Source organism: Chrysochloris asiatica, unplaced genomic scaffold, assembly GCF_000296735.1.
Source record: "Chrysochloris asiatica unplaced genomic scaffold, ChrAsi1.0 scaffold00068, whole genome shotgun sequence".
Taxonomy (NCBI): Eukaryota; Metazoa; Chordata; class Mammalia; order Afrosoricida; family Chrysochloridae; genus Chrysochloris; species Chrysochloris asiatica.
In genome coordinates this window covers 11,722,857-11,742,458 of record NW_006408586.1, presented here as the reverse complement: position 1 = coordinate 11,742,458, position 19,602 = coordinate 11,722,857, and the positions used below count along the sequence as shown (strand labels likewise).

Here is a 19,602-nt window from a genome sequence, read left to right as displayed (position 1 = left end):
CAATCAGTCGGCCAGATAGTTTTTTTCCAAATTTCTTGGCAGAGATGAGTGAGTGCCTCTTGTGCTGTCTCACTTTCTTGAAAGATTTCAATTTTTATTCCATCAATACCTGGTGCCTTGTTCTCAAAATGAAGAGAAACAGCTGTAAACTTCTTCAGTACCACCCTCTTAAAAAATAAAGTAACCACAAATTAGTAGTAGAACCATGCCTGTGAAGAACCTGTTCAAATTCTCTGTGTTCATTAAATGTCAAATTAAAGAACAAAAATATTGTGGCTAAGTGGAAGAAAATTTTGTCAATGGTAAATTATTTTCATTCATCCTTTCAGAGACCCCAGTTGTTATTTTAGTTATTATATATTTCTTCATGTTAAATGAGGGAGATTTCATTTTTTCTCACGAATCCAGCTGTTTTGGAAGAAAATTAATTCAACAAATAATTATTGAGTGACTACTATGGGAACAAATTTGAGAAGTACATGTACCTCCCATAGCTTGCACTCTTATAGGGCCATTAACCTAGTAATTGAGATGAAGAATAGTGAATATTACGAGAATCATGGAACAAGATTGTAATTTCAATATTAACTGCAGACAACAGAGTGTTTCTCTACTATCACACAAATAATCTGTGTTGGAAGAAGTACAGCCAGAGTGCCCCTAAAGAGACATCATCTCTCATACTTTAGGCATATTATCAGGAGGGACCAGTCCCTGGGAAAGGACATCATGCCGGGTAAAGTGGATGGTCAGTGAATTAAGATTCTCAGTGAGGTGGATTGACACAGTAACAGCAGCACTGTGCTCAAGCTTAATGATTGTGAGAATGATGCTGGACTGGGCAGTATTTCATTCTACTGTGTGTAGGGTCACTATGAGTCAGCACCTAACAATCTCACTATTCTATTTCGTGACATAAAGTATATACATGAGTGGCTTAAAAACAAAAGTGGAATTGAAAGATAATAGAATTTTTCTGAAAACTTTTTGAAGCTCTTTGTGTGTATGTGTGTAATTAAATAACGTATAATTATTTCCATTATGTATAGCTTACTATATTATTTTACATTAGTAAAACACAATAAGATATGTTTTTTAATACATGTACATAATTGGGAGCACAATGACTCCATAGGAGAAACATTGGAATATAAACTACAAGGTTGGTGCTTCCAGCCCATCAGCTGCTCTGCAGGAGAAAGATGAGGCTTTATGCTCCTGAAAATATTTTAAAAGTATTGGAAACCTGATACAGGGTCGCTGAGTTTGAACCAACTCAATAGCATCCAACAACAAAAATACATTATTATGTATACTTAGATATAGTTGCAATTGATGGTCTGTTTCATAGTCTGTCTGTGGCCTTGTTTTGACTGATGAGTTGGACCTTTTCCATGATCTCTTTCCATAGATGTAGTCAATTTGATTTCTGTGTATTTCATCTAGTGAGGTCCATGAGTATAGTCATCTTTTATATTGTTTAAAAAAGGTATTTGCAATGAATAAGTTTTGGTCTTGCAAAATTCTGTCATGCAATTTCTGACATCATTTCTGTCACCAAGACTATATTTTCCAACTACTCTTTGCTTCAAACCTTTGCAGTCCAATCACTAGTAATTACCAATACATCTTGACAATTACTTACCACTTGACCAATAAATAGAATCAAGATTGTTATTGTTGTTAAGTGCTCTTGAGTTGGTTGCGACTCATAGCGACCCAGTATAGGGTGTCCATGGAGTGGCTGGTGGATTTGAACTGTCAACCTTGTAGTTCAAACGGACCTTGCAGTCCAGTGCTTACCCTACAACACCACATCAGAATATCAAGATAAATGGAGAAAAATTGAAGTTTTCAAAGACTTCATTTTGCTCAGATCAACCATCAATACTATGGAAGCAGCAGCCAAGAAATCAAATTATGTATTGCAATTAGGCAAATCTACTGCACAAAATTTGTTCCTTAAGTATTCAACAGCAAAGATGTCAGTTTGAGGACTAAGGTGTGCCTGACTCAAGCCCTGATATTTTCAATAGCCTCATATGCATGTTGGAGGAGGATATTAAAAGTCACATAGGCTGCCAAATGAACCAACAGATCTGTGGTGGGATAAGTACAGCCAGAGTGCTCCTTGGAGTCCAGGATGGCCAAACTTCATCTCTCATACTTCGGACATATTATCAGGAGGAACCAGTTGCTGGAGAAGGATATCATGTATGGTAAAGTGGAGGGTCAGAGAAAAAGAGGAAGACCCTCAGCAAGATGGATTGGCAAAGTAGCAGCATTATTAAGCTCAAGCATGACAACAATTGTGAGGTTGGCAGTGTTGCATTCTGTTGCTCATAGGATCATTATGAGTTGGTACCAACTCGATGGCACCTAACAACAACATATGCCTGTGAAAGTTGGACAGTGAATAAGGAAGACTGTAGAAAAATGGATACATTTGAGTTATGGAGTTGGAGCAGAATAGAAAAGTACCATGGACTGCCAAAAAAAAAAAAAAAAAATCTGTGTTTGAAGAAGTACAGTCTGGATGGTCAGATTTCGTTGCTCATACTTCATACATATTATCAGGAAGGACCAGTCTCCCTGAAGAAGGATATCATGATTGGTAAAGTAGAGGGTCAGCAAAAATTAGGAAGACCCCCAAAGAGATGGATTGGCATAGTAGCAACAGCAGTGGGCTCAAACATATTAATGATTGTGAGGTTGGCACAGGACAGGGCAGTGTTTTATTCTCTTGTGTATATGATCACTATGAGTCGAAACCAATTTAATGGCATGGAGTCCTTGTATGGTGCTGTGGACTAATGCATCAGACTGTGAAGTCATTTGAACTGCAAGGTTGGTAGTTCAAGCTCACCAGCTGCTCCTTGGAAACCCTATACAGGGTCACTATGGGTTGGAATTGACTCAATGGCTCTTAACAAAAGCAACAACAGATAAAGATAATATTATATACATTGTTTATATCATATATATATCACAACATATCTTTATATATATGTATATGTTGATAATATATATATATATATCTATATATGTGTATATATATCACAACATATATATCTATATATTTTTGTATATGATGTTGATAAGTTCTATCAAGTTAGCTCTGACACACAGTGACTCTGTATACTTTTTCTGAGGTGCAGCTGGTGGATTTGAACTGCTGACCCTGCAGCCTGCAATCTAGTGTTGATCCTACAGTGCCACACCAGGAGAACATATATATGTATATATAATATTTATATTGTAAACATGTATAATATTCTGTATTATATATAATATAATTATCCTCCCCATTGTTCAAACTGATCCCTTTATATAGTATAAAATGTAGTGGTATTGTTGGTATATTTCAACCCCAATTTTACCTTAGCATATTACAATAAATATGTTGAACCACTTCTTTCTAAAAATGTGCTTTAAAAATGTGACGACTCTGATATTTAATCATTGGTCAATACTTGGTTAGACAGAAAAGCTGCTGAAGATCAAATAAGGAAAACTCGTGAACCATTCCATTCTAAGATGAACAACAGACTCATGGGACTCCATTTGTTGTTTCTTATCTACATTTTATGAAACTTTTCCTAGGTTGTATAGGTCATTGAGGAAATAGTATTAAATTCTCAAGTATTATACAAAGATGACTTTGAGTGTCAACCTTATTGTAATCATTCCTTTTAGTATACTTTAACTGTATGCTGACCTGCTTCTGTTTTCATTGTTTTAAACAGATAACATTTCCAATTTTGAGGATTGGCAGATAAATGTTACCTTGAATATCCGCCCATCAACAGGCACTGGTGTTATGCTTGCCTTGGTTTCTGGTAAAACAGTGCCTTTTGCTTTGTCTTTGGTGGACTCTATCTCTGGAAAATTTCAGGTAACCTTTACTCTAAAACTCAATTGATTTTTTTTTTTTTTCATCTTTACAATGGATATAATAGCAACATTTACTCCAAGAGTCATTTTTAAGATTAAAAGAAATAACTCATGTGAAGAATTTGTAATAATTTCTAGCACCTTATTAAGCACATATGATAGTGTACATTATTATAAAAATTTTGCTGTTTTATTTTCAAGGCCTGAACTGAAAAGTAAGGCTAGGAGGGATATATGGATGGTATCTACTACATACAGCTAAGATTCTGCAGACACACACAAATGTTTTAGAGCCATCACAGAATACATAGAGAGCCGCCCTTATCTGGACTTCTTAAAGCATCCTGGGAATTAATCTGTACTAACAAAAATAGAAATGAATATGTTTACAGTTATTCTCATATATTCAATACCTAGTTGAAATGTTTTGTGCTATAGTACCACCACTATGAAAGAAGATATGGTGCTTCCTTAAAAGCTAGCAATATGAATACAGTGCAATCCAGCAAGCCCACTCTTAGGTATATATGCTAGAGAAATAAGAACTGTGACATGAATAGACATATGCACAGCATGTTCATTTTGATATTAGTCACAATATCAAAAAGATGGAAACAACCTAAGGGTCCATCAACAGATAAATGAATAAACTGTGGTACATACGAGGGGGCTCAAAAAAGTTAATAGAAAATTCCATGATCTCTTCATTCCATTTTCTACAGACTTTTGGAAGCCCCCTCACACATATAATGGCATACTGTGCAGTGATGCTGAATAATTATTAATCTGTAAAACATCTTGCAACATGGATGAATCTGGAGGACATTATGCTCAGTGTAACCGATGACCTTGCAGTTCAAACTGACTTTGTAGTCCAGCTCATTAACCCACAGTGCCACACCAGGACTCTTGAGTGAAATTAGTCAGTCACAAAAGGACAAATATTTTATGAGACCACTTTTAAAAAGTCAAGAAAATGTTTTCACATGAAAAGAAGCATTCTTTGGATGGCTACCAAGGGTAAGAGGGACAGGGAGGTTAAATCACTGGCTAGAAGGTGCTAACCTAGGTTAACGGGAAGACGAAATACAGTAAGAGGGATGCTGGAAGTCAAATGATGGAGGTAGTGCAAACATTGGGAGAAGTCCAAGAGTTAAAGACAACAGAGGTAAATACTGTTCTATAAATAATCCTGCAGCAACTGTGATCAACGAGTAGTTTCATGGATAGACAAGCAGGTTGAATGTGTATGGGAGGGAAAGTGGGCGTATACTCACAACTACATGTATGTTTGACAGAGGATATTTGTGCATGGGTATTTATCTTTTCTGGCAATGTGTTCATGAATGTGGTGGAACATTCAGGGGACAAAGTTATGCAAACTTAACTTCTTAGCTATTACCACATAGTTTGAGGAAATTAGTCACTGGGCCTGGGAGCTGAGGACCATCGTCTAAGAGAACAAAAAGATCAATTGTCATAACGTAGTCCACAAAGACAACATCCTATATCCTACTTTGGTGAGTAGCTACTGGGGTTATAAAAGCTCATGAACAAGTGGCCATCTAAAGTTCAACTGCTTATCTCTCCCTCTCTGGAGAAAAGAAGAGTGATGAAAATTGGACATGGAAATAATTAGTCCAAAAGAATAATGGACCACTAGGCAACCCATCTCCATGATGTTGAAATAGAAGTACTAGATGGTACTTGGCAACCACTACTGACTGCTCTGAAAGGGATCACATTAACAGCCACTGAAAACCTTACGAATAGCAGCAAAACATTGGTGGATATAGTGCATTAGGCAATTCTGCTGCACAAGACCTCTTGAAAGTGTTCAGGAGCAAAGATAACAGTTTGAGGAGAAAGATGTGCTTGACCTAAGCTATGGTATTTTCAATAGCCTCATATACATGTAAAAGCTGGACAATGAATAGGGAAGACCATAGAAGAATAGATGCATATGAGTTATGCTGTTGGAGAAGAATATTAAAAGTACTGTAGACTACCAAAAGAATAAACAAATCTGCCTTGTAAGAAGTATGACCAGAATGCTCCCTAGAAGCCAAGATGGCGAGACTTCATCTCTCATACTTTGGACATATTATCAGGAGGGACTAGTCCCTGGAGAAGAACATCATGACTGGTAAAGTGGAAGGTCAGTGAAAAAGAGGAATACCCTCAGCAAGATGGATTAGCACAGTAATAGCAGCAAAAGACTCAACATAACAACAATTGTGAGGATCAAGTAGGACCAGGCAGTGTTTCATTCTGTTTGCATAAGGTCATTATGAGTTGGGACTGACTCAACAGCACCTAACAACAACAACAAAGTATAATAAATACTATAGAATATACAATCCTGAAACAACAGTAGTAAGAACCAGTAATTTGAGATTGGATACATAAGTATATTGTTGTTGTTGTTGTTGTTAAGTGCCATCGGGTCGGGTCCGACCCATAGCGACCCTGTACAGGGTTTCCGAGGGTGTATAAGTATATATGTATACTAAATGTGTGTGGGATTTAATATGGGACTACACCCAAATACATATCTTACAGATACAATTGTGGATTTTTCTACATACATATTTGTATGTATTACATCTATATTCATAAATATAATAGAGCATGTAAGGGGTACAACTATGGAAAATTCGTAAACAGAACCGAACATCTGACATAAACCACAGCCTGAGAGTAGAAGAACTGATGGTACCTAGCTACCACTACCAACCATTCTGACCAAGGATACATTCGAATGTTTAGAATGGGAGAAAAATGTAGAACAAAACTCAAGTTCTTAAAAAAACAACAACAACCAGACTAGACTTACTGGTCGGAAAGAGACTAGAGGAACTCCATGACTATTGCTACATGGAAATTGTCACTCCTAGAGGCCACCTCTCTATCAAATAATTACTGGCTTGTAAAATAAACAACAGTGTCCATAAGGAATGTGCTCCTTAGGACAATTCACTCTGAATACCAAAAGGGCAACATTTGCCCAAAAATTACGATTAGAAGTCAAGTAAGCAGTAGTCAAGGAAACTTGACAAATGAAAATGGGAAACCCAGGGTGGAAAGGGGAAAATCACCGACACATTATGGAAATTTGACCAATGTCAGGGAATAATTTGTGTATGAATTATTGGATGAAAAATTAATTTTCTGTGTAAATTTTCACCTAAAGCATAGTAAAATGTTTTTAAAAAATTGTGCTTTTCTTTGCATTCGGTATTTTCTTCTCAGGAATAGATGAGTAAAGGCAAGAGAAAATGATGAGTCTACTTGGCTTCATGTTAGCAACTCTAATTTGAAATTAGAAGCACAAATAGGAGAAACTATTGGATAAGAGGAAGCATGAATGTTAACAGAGGATCTGTATTATTCAGACTCTTATTAGGGCTTAATAGTTCTGCCAATGTGTCATCCACAGGGAATTCCAGCAAGTTACAGCAACAAGCTTGTGCTTATGCCAATGTTGGTTTATGTACTCCTTTCAGAAGGAGGCCTGTAACAATTCAGTAATGCCTGTGGTAATAATTAAGGGGTGGTGTTTGCACTTCACAGAATAGTTGGGATGGAGAACCATAAGCAATCTACAAAGGTCTTATTACCTCAAAACACATAGGATGTTATGCATGCTATGTTTTTGATTGTTGTCTCCATGACATATTTTTTTGCATGTCAAATTCTCTTCTCAAAATCTATGTACAATATTTTATAGCACTATTCCACACACATTGGATGTTGTCTCAACTGACCACCTTTGATGGATATGTTGTTGTTAAGTGCTGTTGAGTCAGTTCTAACTCATAGTGACCATGTATAGGGTTCTGAGGAGCAGCTGGTGAGTTTGAACCATTGACCTTGTGGTTCAAACCAACTTTGTAGTCCAGCACATTAACCTGCTGTACCAAGCCAGGACATGTACACAAGTAACAGATTTTCCCAAATAAACTTATATTTATGAAGCATAATTAAAAAAAAAAAATTAACATAAGTATCTAAGCGTCCTGAATATGCACTTCAGATAATCTTTCTACCATCTTAGAAACACCACAAAGAGGAGGTTAGCAATGCTGGTCTCCCTAGTTTCAATTTTGCTTCTTCTCTCTTACTGTTTTAGTTTTCTCTGCACAAATATAAGTTATGTGTATAGATTATCTTCAACAAGTTGAGTAGAAGCCATATCAACAATTTGAAAGGGTTGTAAAAAAATTAATACATTTTCCATTTTTGAGAAATTCTGGCAAATCCTTTGTAATTTATTACTAGGAATGTCTAGTTTTTTTCGCTTAGGGCTGTTTCACTGACTTTGTTCTGTATCTACAGGATTGCTTGCATCGCACAAACGATATTTTCAGGCATTTCTTATGTGTACTTACTAAACAACTTAATGTTTTCCAAGCCTTTTCCTCCAAACGGAACTGATCTGCTCTTTTTCATTTTTCATATGTCTGTTCTGAAATTAGGAAGTTTATGGTTATAAAGTTCAAAAGCTTCACAGACAGAAAAATCATACTTTAGATGTACTTTATGTTTCATGTTTGTCAAACAGCTCTGTTGGTTTATTTGTTTTTCAGAAGCTATCATATATTTAAATCATAGCCAACTATGGATTTGTAAACCTAATCTATACTCTTAAATGATTAATAATACTGAGTTTTTATTTAATCTTAGAGACTATGAAACTTTTTTTTTCTTTATTGAAATTCTAGCTGTGGCAGCGTAGTGGTTACGAATCGGGCTGCTAACCTCAAGGTTGGCATTTCAAAACTACCAGCTGTTCCGCGGGAGAAAGATGAGGCTTTCTGCTTCCGTAAAGATTTATAGCCTCAGAAGCCCTGTACAGGGTCGCTATGAGTCGGAACCAACTCCACGGCACATAACAACAACAACAACATCACTCTTAAATGATATTATTATTTGTTGTGCTTAAGTGCTGTTGATTTAAGTTCTGTCTTATAGCAACCCTATAGAAGGTTTCTAAGAAGTGACTGGTAGGTTTGAACCACCAACCTTGTGGTTAGCAGTCCAGTGTTTATCCTATAGTGACACATCAGGACTCCAAACTAATTTTGACTGGCTGACTGTGTGCCATCGAATCAGTTTCGACTCACAGTGTTCCTGTATAGGGTTTCAGAGGCTATAAATCTTTATGGGAGCTGAAAACCTTTTCTCCTCCAGAGTGGCTGGTGGTTTCAAACTGCTGACCTTGCAGTTAATAGCCCAGTGGGTAACCCACTACACTACCAGAGCTCTTGATTTTACTGTTAGTACTTGCATATATTGGTCTTTGCTCTGTTTCTCAGGATGTCCTGGTGTCTGTTGAAAGTACAGTGATATCTCGAATAGAAGCAGTAGATTTGTGTTCCAGTCAACAATCCCATCTGGGATTCAAAGTCAACAGACACAACCTGGAGCTGTGGAATACATTTGAAAAAGATGCCACCTTCTCTGAAGATCTTCAAAGTCAACTTGCCATCTTGGACATAGCAATGAAAGGACCAGTGGTCACTTATCTGGGTGGCATTCCAGGTATCTGCTTAATTTTTCTTCAGTTCTAAAGTATATTTTAAATAAAATTTGTAGCACTTTCATTATGTAATTTTACTACAATGGCATCTTCTAGGAACATAAAATTTCAGTATCCATTATTATTTTTCTGAGAGCTTGTACTGAATGTTTTACTTATACATTTCTGTTAGTTTGTTGTATTTGTTTCTTTAGCATGAACTTAAACTGACCAAATTTTGCCATATTCATCTAGTCTAACCAGAAGAGATCTATTATTTCATCTCATCCTCACCATAACTTTGTGAGTTCAATATTGATTTTTCATTATTAACCCATATTTCTTAAGAACCTATGTGTTAGGCCCTCTGGACACCCACTCATCCACCACTGTTGAGTTGATTCCAGCTCACACCAGAGTAGAAATGTTCCATAGGGTTTCCAAGGCTGTAAATCAGATACAAACTGCCTCATCTTTCTCCTGTGGAACAACTGTTAAGTTCAAAGTGCTGATATTTTGGTTAGCAGCCTAAAGTTATGCCACCAGGATTCCTTCTTTTGCATACAGTAGTAAACAAATAGATATTGCTCCTGTCATTAAAATAGTTACAGTCCAGTGAGAGAGGCAGACGTTAAACCATGGATTTTTAAAAAATCTAAATTATTAAAATTGTGTTTACTCCTATGAAGGAGATGTGTGAATTGCTTTGAGATCCTGAGACTAGGGACTTGACCTGCTCAGTAAGGTCCAGGAAAGGCTCTAAAGAAATGAGGAAGATATAATAAGTCTTATATCTGAAAGATTAATAAGGTGATGAGATGAATATTTAGGTTCATATACAAATAAAATGTGGCAGAGTGGAAAGGAGCTGGCACACTTGAGGAACTCATAGAAGATTAGCATGGTAAAAGCAAAGTGAGCAAGGGGATGGTAGTACAGGATGAAGCTGTAAACTGGGTGGATGAGGAGTTTGTGAATTGGGTCATGGTTTTATAATAAGAGTTATGGGAATCATTGAAAAATTTTAGACAATGATGTGAAAATAGTAATATTACAGCTTTAAAAAATCCACTCTGCACAATGGGTGGAGATGAATCAGTGAGAAGAAAAAGTAGATGCAGTTGAGATGAGTTTATATTCTGTTAAAGTAGACCAGGTGAAGAAGCAATAATAATAACTGCAGTGACAACAACTATACAAGTCTTAGCATTGTCTTCAAATGTGTCAGCTCATTGATTTGCCAAATAATTCTGTGATAGGTACTATTATTCTCTCCATTATACAGATAAGAATGCTGAAGTGCTTGGACTAGATTGGTAGCAATGTATGGTATATATGTTAGGAAGTATAATTACAGTTCAAATGAATTAATTATATACTGAATACCTACTGTATTATTTGCAAATTAGTTGATTGTAATTGTAGGATATCCAACAATGAAAGAGCTCAAAATATCAAAATTCTAGCAGCAATAGAACTGAGGGCTAACTGCAGGCAAGATGTGTTTAGAAAAAGAATGAAGAAAAATGGAAGAAGGCTGAAAAGTGAAATATTTAGAGTATAAATTATGGGCTGGATATTATTCTATTAATATCAAAATTGCATATTAGGAATTGTTGTTGTTGTATTAAATCAAAACTATGTGTTGTAAATCCTAACGTGTGACTATAATCCTTTTTTGGAATGGGTTTTCTTCGTTATGTTAATGAGACTCATATTGATCCTTTTTAGAGTTTCCAAGGAGCAGTTGGGGGTTTGGCACTGTGGAAAAAGCTGCTCAATGCTTATCCTATAGTGCCAGTTAGCAGAGGAAATTGATGATCCTGAATATTCCATAACAGTGCCATAATCAATGATAGTCATCCAGAAATTGAAAGGGCTTCTTAAAAATGCTATGAGTGCATAGAAGAGTCTGAACTTTATTTACTCTGTTAACTTAGAGGTGAAAATTTGCATCAGACATTTTTTGCATAAGATGCTGAAGAGGAAGAATAAGGAAGGACTGACGAATGCAAATTGTGCATTAAAATTCATGGAAAGGAGATGTCAAAAAAAGAGGAAGCAAGCAGAGGGGCAGATGTTTTTAAGATGAGCCATCATTCTTAGGAATTCAAGGGTGTTGCTTAAGTATTAACTTTCAAAAAGAATAAAAGTTTAGAAAGATCCTAAGTCCCTAAAATGAGTCTAAACGATGCACTGAGGAATGATTAAAATTATTCTTTTTTAAAACATCAAATATTACCTAAAAGTGAATTCCCTATCCTGATCTACTATTATGTGCTCAGCAGAATATTTCTTTGGAGCCCTGGTAACATGGTGGTTACACATTGGGCTGCTAACTGAAAAATGAGCAGTTTGAATCTGCTAGTTGCACTGTGGGAGAAAGTTGAGACTTTCTATTTCCGTAAAGATTTATAGCCTCGGAAACTCTATTCGGGGCTGGTAAGAGTAGGAACCAACTCCATGGCACACCACCACCACCACTTTTATTCCAGCAATAATAAAAGATATTTGAGATAACTGAGTAACTATAATTTGGAGTTGAAAAAGTAATTTGATAATGATTAAACTACTGTTCAAATCTGAAGATGAGATAACAAAATACAATATCACAGATAAGAATAAGATGTTTTCTTTTCAGGAATGTTGGTTTATCTTAACTTTGGGTGGAAATCAGAGTGCTATGATATGGAATTGTGCCACTCAAAACTATGTGTTATAATTCCTATTTTGGAATGGGTTTTCTTTATTATGTTAATTAGAAAGTATCAGTTAGGACATGTCTTAATTCTCTTTCTTTTGAGGTATAAAAAGATCAGGTGGTGCTGTGGGTTAGGCAAGGTCAAAGGTTTCTCCGAGGGAGGAAGAAAGATGAGGCTGTCTGCCCCAGTAAAGGTTTACAGTGTCAGAAACCCTATATTCAGTCACTTTAAGTCAGAATCAACTTGACAGCAGTGGATTTTAAGCAAGCAAGCAAGCACAGAGGAAAGATACATGGCACAAGATTGCCAAGAACACCTTTAGGCTGGTGCCCTGAATTGTGACTTCTAGCTTCCTAAACTGTGAAAAAATTTAATTTGCTCTCATGAAAGTCACTCACCTATATTATTTCTATTATAGCAGCACTTGAGAACTAAGACTTAGGATATACTCAATATACTATCAAGCCCAGTGCCTTATACATTGTTGTTGGCTTCTATTGAGTTGACCCCCCATTTCAAGGAAAACCTGAGATTAGACTGTTGTTGTTACCTACAGGGTTTTCATTGTCGGAATTGTGGAAGTATACTGTCAGGACTTTCTTCTAGTCCTTCTTATTCTGGAAGCTTTGCTGAAATATATTCAGCATCATAGCATCATGCAAACCTCTACTGACTGACGTGGTAGCTGTGCCTGAGAATCAAATCCTAGGCTCCTCATGGAAGAGGAAAATTCCGCCATGGAACCACCACAGTCTCTATTCTCTTAATGCTCTCAGTGGCTAACTCAAAGTTTGGAAGTTCTAGTCTACTCCGATGCGCCTGGGAGAAAGACCTGGTGATCTATTTCCAAAAGCACTCAGGGGTTGCTATGAGTTGGAACCAAGTAGGAGTCATTTTATAAATGTTTATTGGGTAGAATTGTATTACTGACTTTTCCTTCAGGATTAGAATTTGATTAGAAATGGAAAGTCTGGATGATTTCCCTAACTATAAGCATATAAGATGCTAAAAATCTTGAGCTAAAAGTCTAATGTTCTGTTTCTACAGATGTTCCCTTCAGTGCTACGCCTGTGAATGCCTTTTACAATGGCTGCATGGAAGTGAATATTAATGGTGTTCAGCTGGATTTGGATGAAGCCATTTCTAAACAGAATGATATCAGAGCTCACTCCTGTCCGTCAGTTTTGAAGAACACAGACAATCATTAAGGCATCTTCTTCTGCTGATAATATCTCTTTTCTGTGTGAAATTACACTTATGTTTCAATAGCAGCTGAAGGATTTTACTGTGATGTACAGAACTTGATTATTTGTGGCACGTAGACTCCTGGAATTTAAAAAATATCCTGTAAAATATGTGATACAAATCGCATTAACATATTCTTACCTTTGTTGCTATCTAGACATTGAATAATGCAACATATAAAACTTTTAAGTTTGAATCTTTTGCTGCAGATGATTTTGGTTCATTAGTGTATGTGTAAGAAAAATTTAATTTTGTTATCAAGAATTAATGTTTAAATACCAATGTTTCTTAGTAGGCAAGTTGATAAACTCAAACAAAAGTGCTTGTGACTAAATACTATTTTTGTTTGTTTTGTTTTGTTTTCCCTCATGGAGTCAGAAGGGGAGTGACCTATTTATTCTGAATTGAATACAAGTCTTTAAAGTTTTATTCTAAAACACTTCCTCAGGGAGCACAACTTTGGTTCCATCTTCCTCTTATCTGGATTCAAATTGAAACAGTATTTTCACTAAGTTAGGAAATAAGTGGGACACTGTTTTCTGAGAGCATCACATGAATACTGTTGTTGTTGTTGTTAAGTGCTGTCGAGTTGATTCTGACCCATAGAGACCCTATTTAGGGTTTCTAAAGAGCAGCTGGTGAGCTTGAACCACCGACCTTACAGTTTAAATGACTTTGCAGTCTGACTTATTAGCCCACAGCACCACTCCAGAACTCCAAATGAATACTACTGATTGGTAATTTAATTTTATGAAGAAAAGAAATGAATTGTGTTGGAATGGGTACTGAAAACTGGGATAGGTACATCCTTGAACTTTTGGATTTACTAAAGGACAGGAGAATCAACAATGTGGAAGACAAAATTCACAGTTTTCCTTGAATTCAACCTCAATTGTCAGAGTGGGATACCAGAATATAGTTATTGCTGGGCAAAAGAACTATGAAAACTAAAACAGATTCTAAAAACTAGCTTCCCATAGAGTGACAGTTAATACTGAGTCTTTATAATTGAACAAGTAAGAAGGTAAGATTGCCACATACTTGTTGGTATTACATTATAAACAGCAGTTTTATTTTATCACTGATAAACCCACCATTTATATCAGGTGTGCATCAGATATTTTATTGATAGTCTTAGAAAATGAACATTTTTTTCCCAATGCAGGTATTTTCCATCAAGTAAAATAGAATAAATTAATGTATATTTGAAAAATATATACAAATAGTATCTTTATTCTGTCAACTTTTTGAACAGAACATGAAGTACTTGCAGCACAATAGTCCTTCAGCTAAAAGATAGATAAAGTTCAAACATTGTAGTAACCTGGAGCTCAGATAGGAAAGAAAAACAGAAGCAATATGTATTATGTGCCTGACACATGTCATAAAGTATGCTAAATCACCCTTTTGAATGTAATTTCCCCCCAGTTAATTTCATTTCTATGAGTGATATAATTATTAACTGTTTATGTAGTATAAAAAAAAGAAACCAAGGAAAGAGGAAAACTGAATGTATAAGGAAACAAAGCTGGGGAGGGGGATAGGGAGAGAAAAGGGAAAAAAAAAAAAACATTGCTTTTGGGGAGGAAAACTCTGGTTCTTAATTATACACAGATACAATTCTGTTATATGGATCAATTCCACATTTTTCATCAGAAGCAAAAACCTACAGGCATATTCTAGTGGTATTCCTAGAAATTCCGAAGATTCATTTATAAATCTCACCTAACTGCCTTTGAGCTGTGTGCACATATGGCCTAGGGAAGGAGAGAGAAGGTCTAGTCCTGCAGCTAAGAATCTTTGATTTGATCTTTGAATTTTGACCTTTGCCAAGAAAGATAGACTTCTACTTTTAAAGAATTGCTAGAGAGGAATGATTTTATAAAGAGCAAGTGGCATATTTAGTTTTATTTAGCTTTATGTGGTAGACCACATCCAAGTGATTCAGTACATTAGAATCTCCCAGAACTGAGTATTTACAGAACTAGGTGATGGATTTGTAAGAACTATTTTGGTATGAGAACAGGGTCAGTGACTTCCAATTACTTATCTAATTGTAATTTTAGGCTCAGTCCCTAGGTGTGAACTGAAAAAGTACTTTCAATTTTCTTTTCATTCTAGAACTTGGATGATTACTAGAGGGAGGACTTATTTTTTGTGTTTGCTTAATAATCCTATTTCTTTTATAAATTCTTTGGCTTTTAATTGTAGAGATTAAAAGCCTCTACAATTAAAAGCCGAAGGAATTTATAAAACAAACTGAACAAGTTCAGAAAAATGACTGGAATATTTGAAATTATTCCATTCTAATTTCTCAGTAGTGCTACTAGTAAGTGGTACCAGGATAATGGGATTGGAAGAACATGGGGTGACCAGACTTTTGGGTAAAAGTATGATTAATTCCTAGTTTATTCATTCATTCAGCAAAAATATTTTTAAAGCACACAGTCTTTGTACATAGATAGTAGAATGTTTGAATGTCTAGGTCAAACTGAGTAGAAATTGTCAATACTTAGGTTGGCCTTGGGTAATACTCAGGCTCCTATTCCTTTGAGCTTCAAAGAAACTCTTGTCAAGTTTTTCTGAAAAAACAAAAACCAAAAAAACTGATGCAACAAGACTTTTGAACATGGCTCTTGTATTTGTGTCATTTGCTCCTATTTAGTGAGACTGTTTTGTTTGAGATCTTGAGCTTGAATTACTTGTTACACCAGATTCCAGCTTTCATGGAAAACTTATGGTGGTTAGGGGTCCATTCAGTTTTACCGTTCCTATCTTCTATCAATCTTGCATTTATGCTTGAATGTGAAATTGAGGGGCAATTACAAATATGAGGGGGCTTCCAAAAGTTCATGGAAAAATTCGATCATCTTTTAATTGAAAATTTTCTATGAAATTTTTGAAGCTCCCTTACAGAGGAGAACTGATACATGGGGGAGTTTGGAACTAATAGGAGACCAATGAGGTTAGGAAACATTTTCTGAGCCACAGTTAACTCCTTCTGCCATGGATCTGAGAGTGTTAAATCATGTTAGGATTACCTTGTGGATAAGAATGACACTAAATGAATTTAAGACTTATTTTTGCTAATCCATTTCCCAGATAAAATTTTACTTCTATAAGAGAGAAGCAGAGTCCAATACATTTTACAATTTACTAGTGAAATCTTCTTTCTTGCTAAAATCTCATTCTGAGAAAGATAAATCTTATTCTCTAACAGCAGTGTCTCTTGTCTCCAGATAGAAAAATCACTTGGCACATCTTATCCTTCATCAAGAGAGTGGGTCAATATTTAAGTCATATCGGAAAACTCTTTGGGCACTACAGATAATAGTGCTAAAATTTTCAGATGTCACTTAAATATTGACCCATTCTCTTAATGAAGGATTTAAATATATAAATAAAAATAAAAGTGAAAATAAGTCAGTATATATATGTGTGTGTATGTGTGTAGTTGTAGGATAAACACTGAACTGCTAACTGAAAGTTCAGTGGTTCAAACCCACCAGTCACTCCTCGAAACTCTATGGAGGGTCACTATGAGTAGAACTGACTTGAAAGCACTTAAGAGCAACAGCAACAACATTGAAGTGTGCTCAAGTGTTGCTAGTATCTACTTAAAATTTGAACTCAATGCAACAAAAACAGGAGAAAAACATCCATGTACAAATGGGCCCAAGCCCATACTCATGTTGTTCCCGTGTCAACTGTAAATTGCATGGAGTTTTGACTCTGTAAGAGGTTGGCATCCTTAATCCATACAGTGGATCAACTATATAAACATATAAGGGGATTCAAAAAGTTTGTGGGAAAAATGGAATTTTCCAGGAGCTTTTTGAATTCATCTTTGTGTGTGTGTGTGTGTGTGTATGCGTTTGTACATATATTTGAAACAAAGCCATATTGAACACTGGGGCTGAGACTGGAGCCTCCAGGGATGATTGTAGTCCTGAGTCAACTCAGTAGCCATGGAGTAGCCAGAGTGGACAATATAGCTGGATACTCTGGAAAACAGTCTTAGCTTGTCTTACATCTCCAAGCTAAGCATTTCTAGACTTGAAAAGCTTTTTGTGAAGGGAGAGCAGAAATGAGAGGAAAATAGTAATGCAAAAGGAAAACAATAGGTATAAAAGAGAGGGTAGTGAAAGAGATAGAGACAAGGATGTCAAAGAGAAGCATAGAGTACAGATCCCATGCTTTAATTCAGGACTTTACACTCATCATATATTCTTGCTCGTTATCTCAGCACTTAGTAAATGTTATAGTACTAGAATGAATAAATTCAATGTCTAGCTCTACTAACTTTTTATGTAATTCAGATTCAGTTGATAATTTTCAAAACTGTGTGGTGGCATTGTACTTCATCTAATTTCAGGAATGGGGAGCAGGGGAAGAGAATCTAGAGAAACAAACATCGGCCCAAAGTGGTTTCCTTCACTCTTAAACCCGCCCTTTATTTTTTCCTTTTCATCAATTCTGACATCAGCTCTCCCTTTCACAACACTCTCTTTGTCTCTTAGGGATTTGATAATCAGTTGCAATGACCACACAGACTCAAAGACCATGCTTAAAGTTAAAAGTGATTTATTTAAGGAACTAATAGTACAACTTCAAATTAGTCCAACAGGCTAAATCTTAAGATCAGTATCAGGAAACATGTAGATCTGGAAAGCTCCCCTGTATTGTAGAGCACATCGTTTTCTTCTGTGCAGGGCAGCCCTCTCTGTTCCTCTTGGCTATGCACACAATCAGACCTTTTTCTCTGATGTGCATGCCCCCTGGGAACAAGCCTTCTCTTGGACCCATTGGAAATTCTCTTCTTTGCTCTTGGCATTCTGTCCTGCTTGGACAAGTGTTACAAAGCTCTTCAGACTCACTAACAAGTGCCCAGAGGAACCCAATCCACCATGAGGCCTTCTGTTTAAAAGCTCTCAGCTCTCTGACTCCATGGTCAAGGAAGCACACCAAAGCTGCCTCACTCTGTGGACTGGGAAGCCTATTCTACCCCATGATGTGCCAATCTCCTGGCACCTGCTGTCTGATACTGCTATTGGCTATAGTGTTGGTGTTCTGTTTCCTATGTCTAGGAGGTTTTCAGCAGAGTGTCCCTGAGTCCAAAGCATGCATTCCATCCCTGGTTCTTTTTGATGGTAGTGAGGTACTCTCTACTACCCCTCAGCTCTGGGATTGGCTCTTTTTAAGCCAAGTGGAATGGTAAAACTGATCAATTTCCTACAGTGGTTCAATGTACCTTCTCTGCATAGTTCCCTTTGTTGTTAGGATTCCATGCATCTTATATGTGTTACTGGATACCTGGTGTGGTGCTGTAGAATAAACACTGGGTTACTAACCATAAGGTTGGTGGTTCAAATCCACCAGCTGCTCCTTGAAACCCTATAGCTGTGTGCCATGGAGTCAGTTCTGACTCATAGCGAACCTGTACAGGGTTTCCAAGGCTGTAAATCTTTACGGGAGCAGAATGCCCCATCTTTCTCCCACAGAGCAGCTGGTAGCTTCAAACTGCTGACCTTGCAGTTCACAGCCCGATTCGTAACCACTATGCTACCAGAGCTCCTTTGAAACCCTATACGGGGTCACAAATAACACGCACAAGAAACCATATGAGTGATGTCACAACAGAACCAACGGAAATAAAAAGATAGAGTTGTACTCTAACAAATTTGAAAATCTAGAGGAAATGCATACATTTTTAGAAAAACACAGCCTGCCAAAACGAACACATAGTGAAATAGAAAACTTGAAGAGACCTGTAACAAATGAAGAAAATGATCAGCTCATCAAAAAACTCCCAACAAAAATAATACTGGCCCAGATGGCTTTACTGGTGAATTTTACAAAACATTCAGAGAAGATCTGACACCAATTTTACTCAAACTATTCCAGAATATAGAAAAGGATGGAAAATGCCCCAATACATTTAATGAAGTGAGCATAATCCTCATACTAAAATTAAGGAAGGACATCACTAAAAAAGAAAATTTAGACCAATATTCCTTATGAACATAGATGCAAACATTCTCAACAAAATTCTAGCCAATAGAATTTAACAACATATCAAACAAACAAACAATAACAATACATCATAACCAAGTGGGATTCATGCCAAGGATGGTTCAATATTAGGAGGAAAAAAATCAATGTAATCCACCATATAAACAATAAAAAAGGAAAAGAACCACCTGATTATATCATTTGACGCAGAAGAGGTGTTTGACAAAA

At 36.4% G+C, this 19,602-nt stretch overlaps 1 protein-coding gene across 1 annotated transcript in view; it reads left to right on the top strand.

Moving 5' to 3' along the window:
- PROS1 (protein S (alpha)) overlaps positions 1-13,385 on the top strand; it is a 112,277-nt gene extending 98,892 nt beyond the window's left edge. Inside the window, exons 12-14 of the mRNA XM_006864656.1 lie at positions 3,747-3,895; positions 9,213-9,438; positions 13,165-13,385. Coding sequence (XP_006864718.1) covers positions 3,747-3,895; positions 9,213-9,438; positions 13,165-13,325 — 536 coding nt within the window. The 3' untranslated portion in view covers positions 13,326-13,385. The remainder of the gene's footprint in view (positions 1-3,746; positions 3,896-9,212; positions 9,439-13,164) is intronic.
- The last annotated feature ends 6,217 nt before the right edge of the window (positions 13,386-19,602 follow it).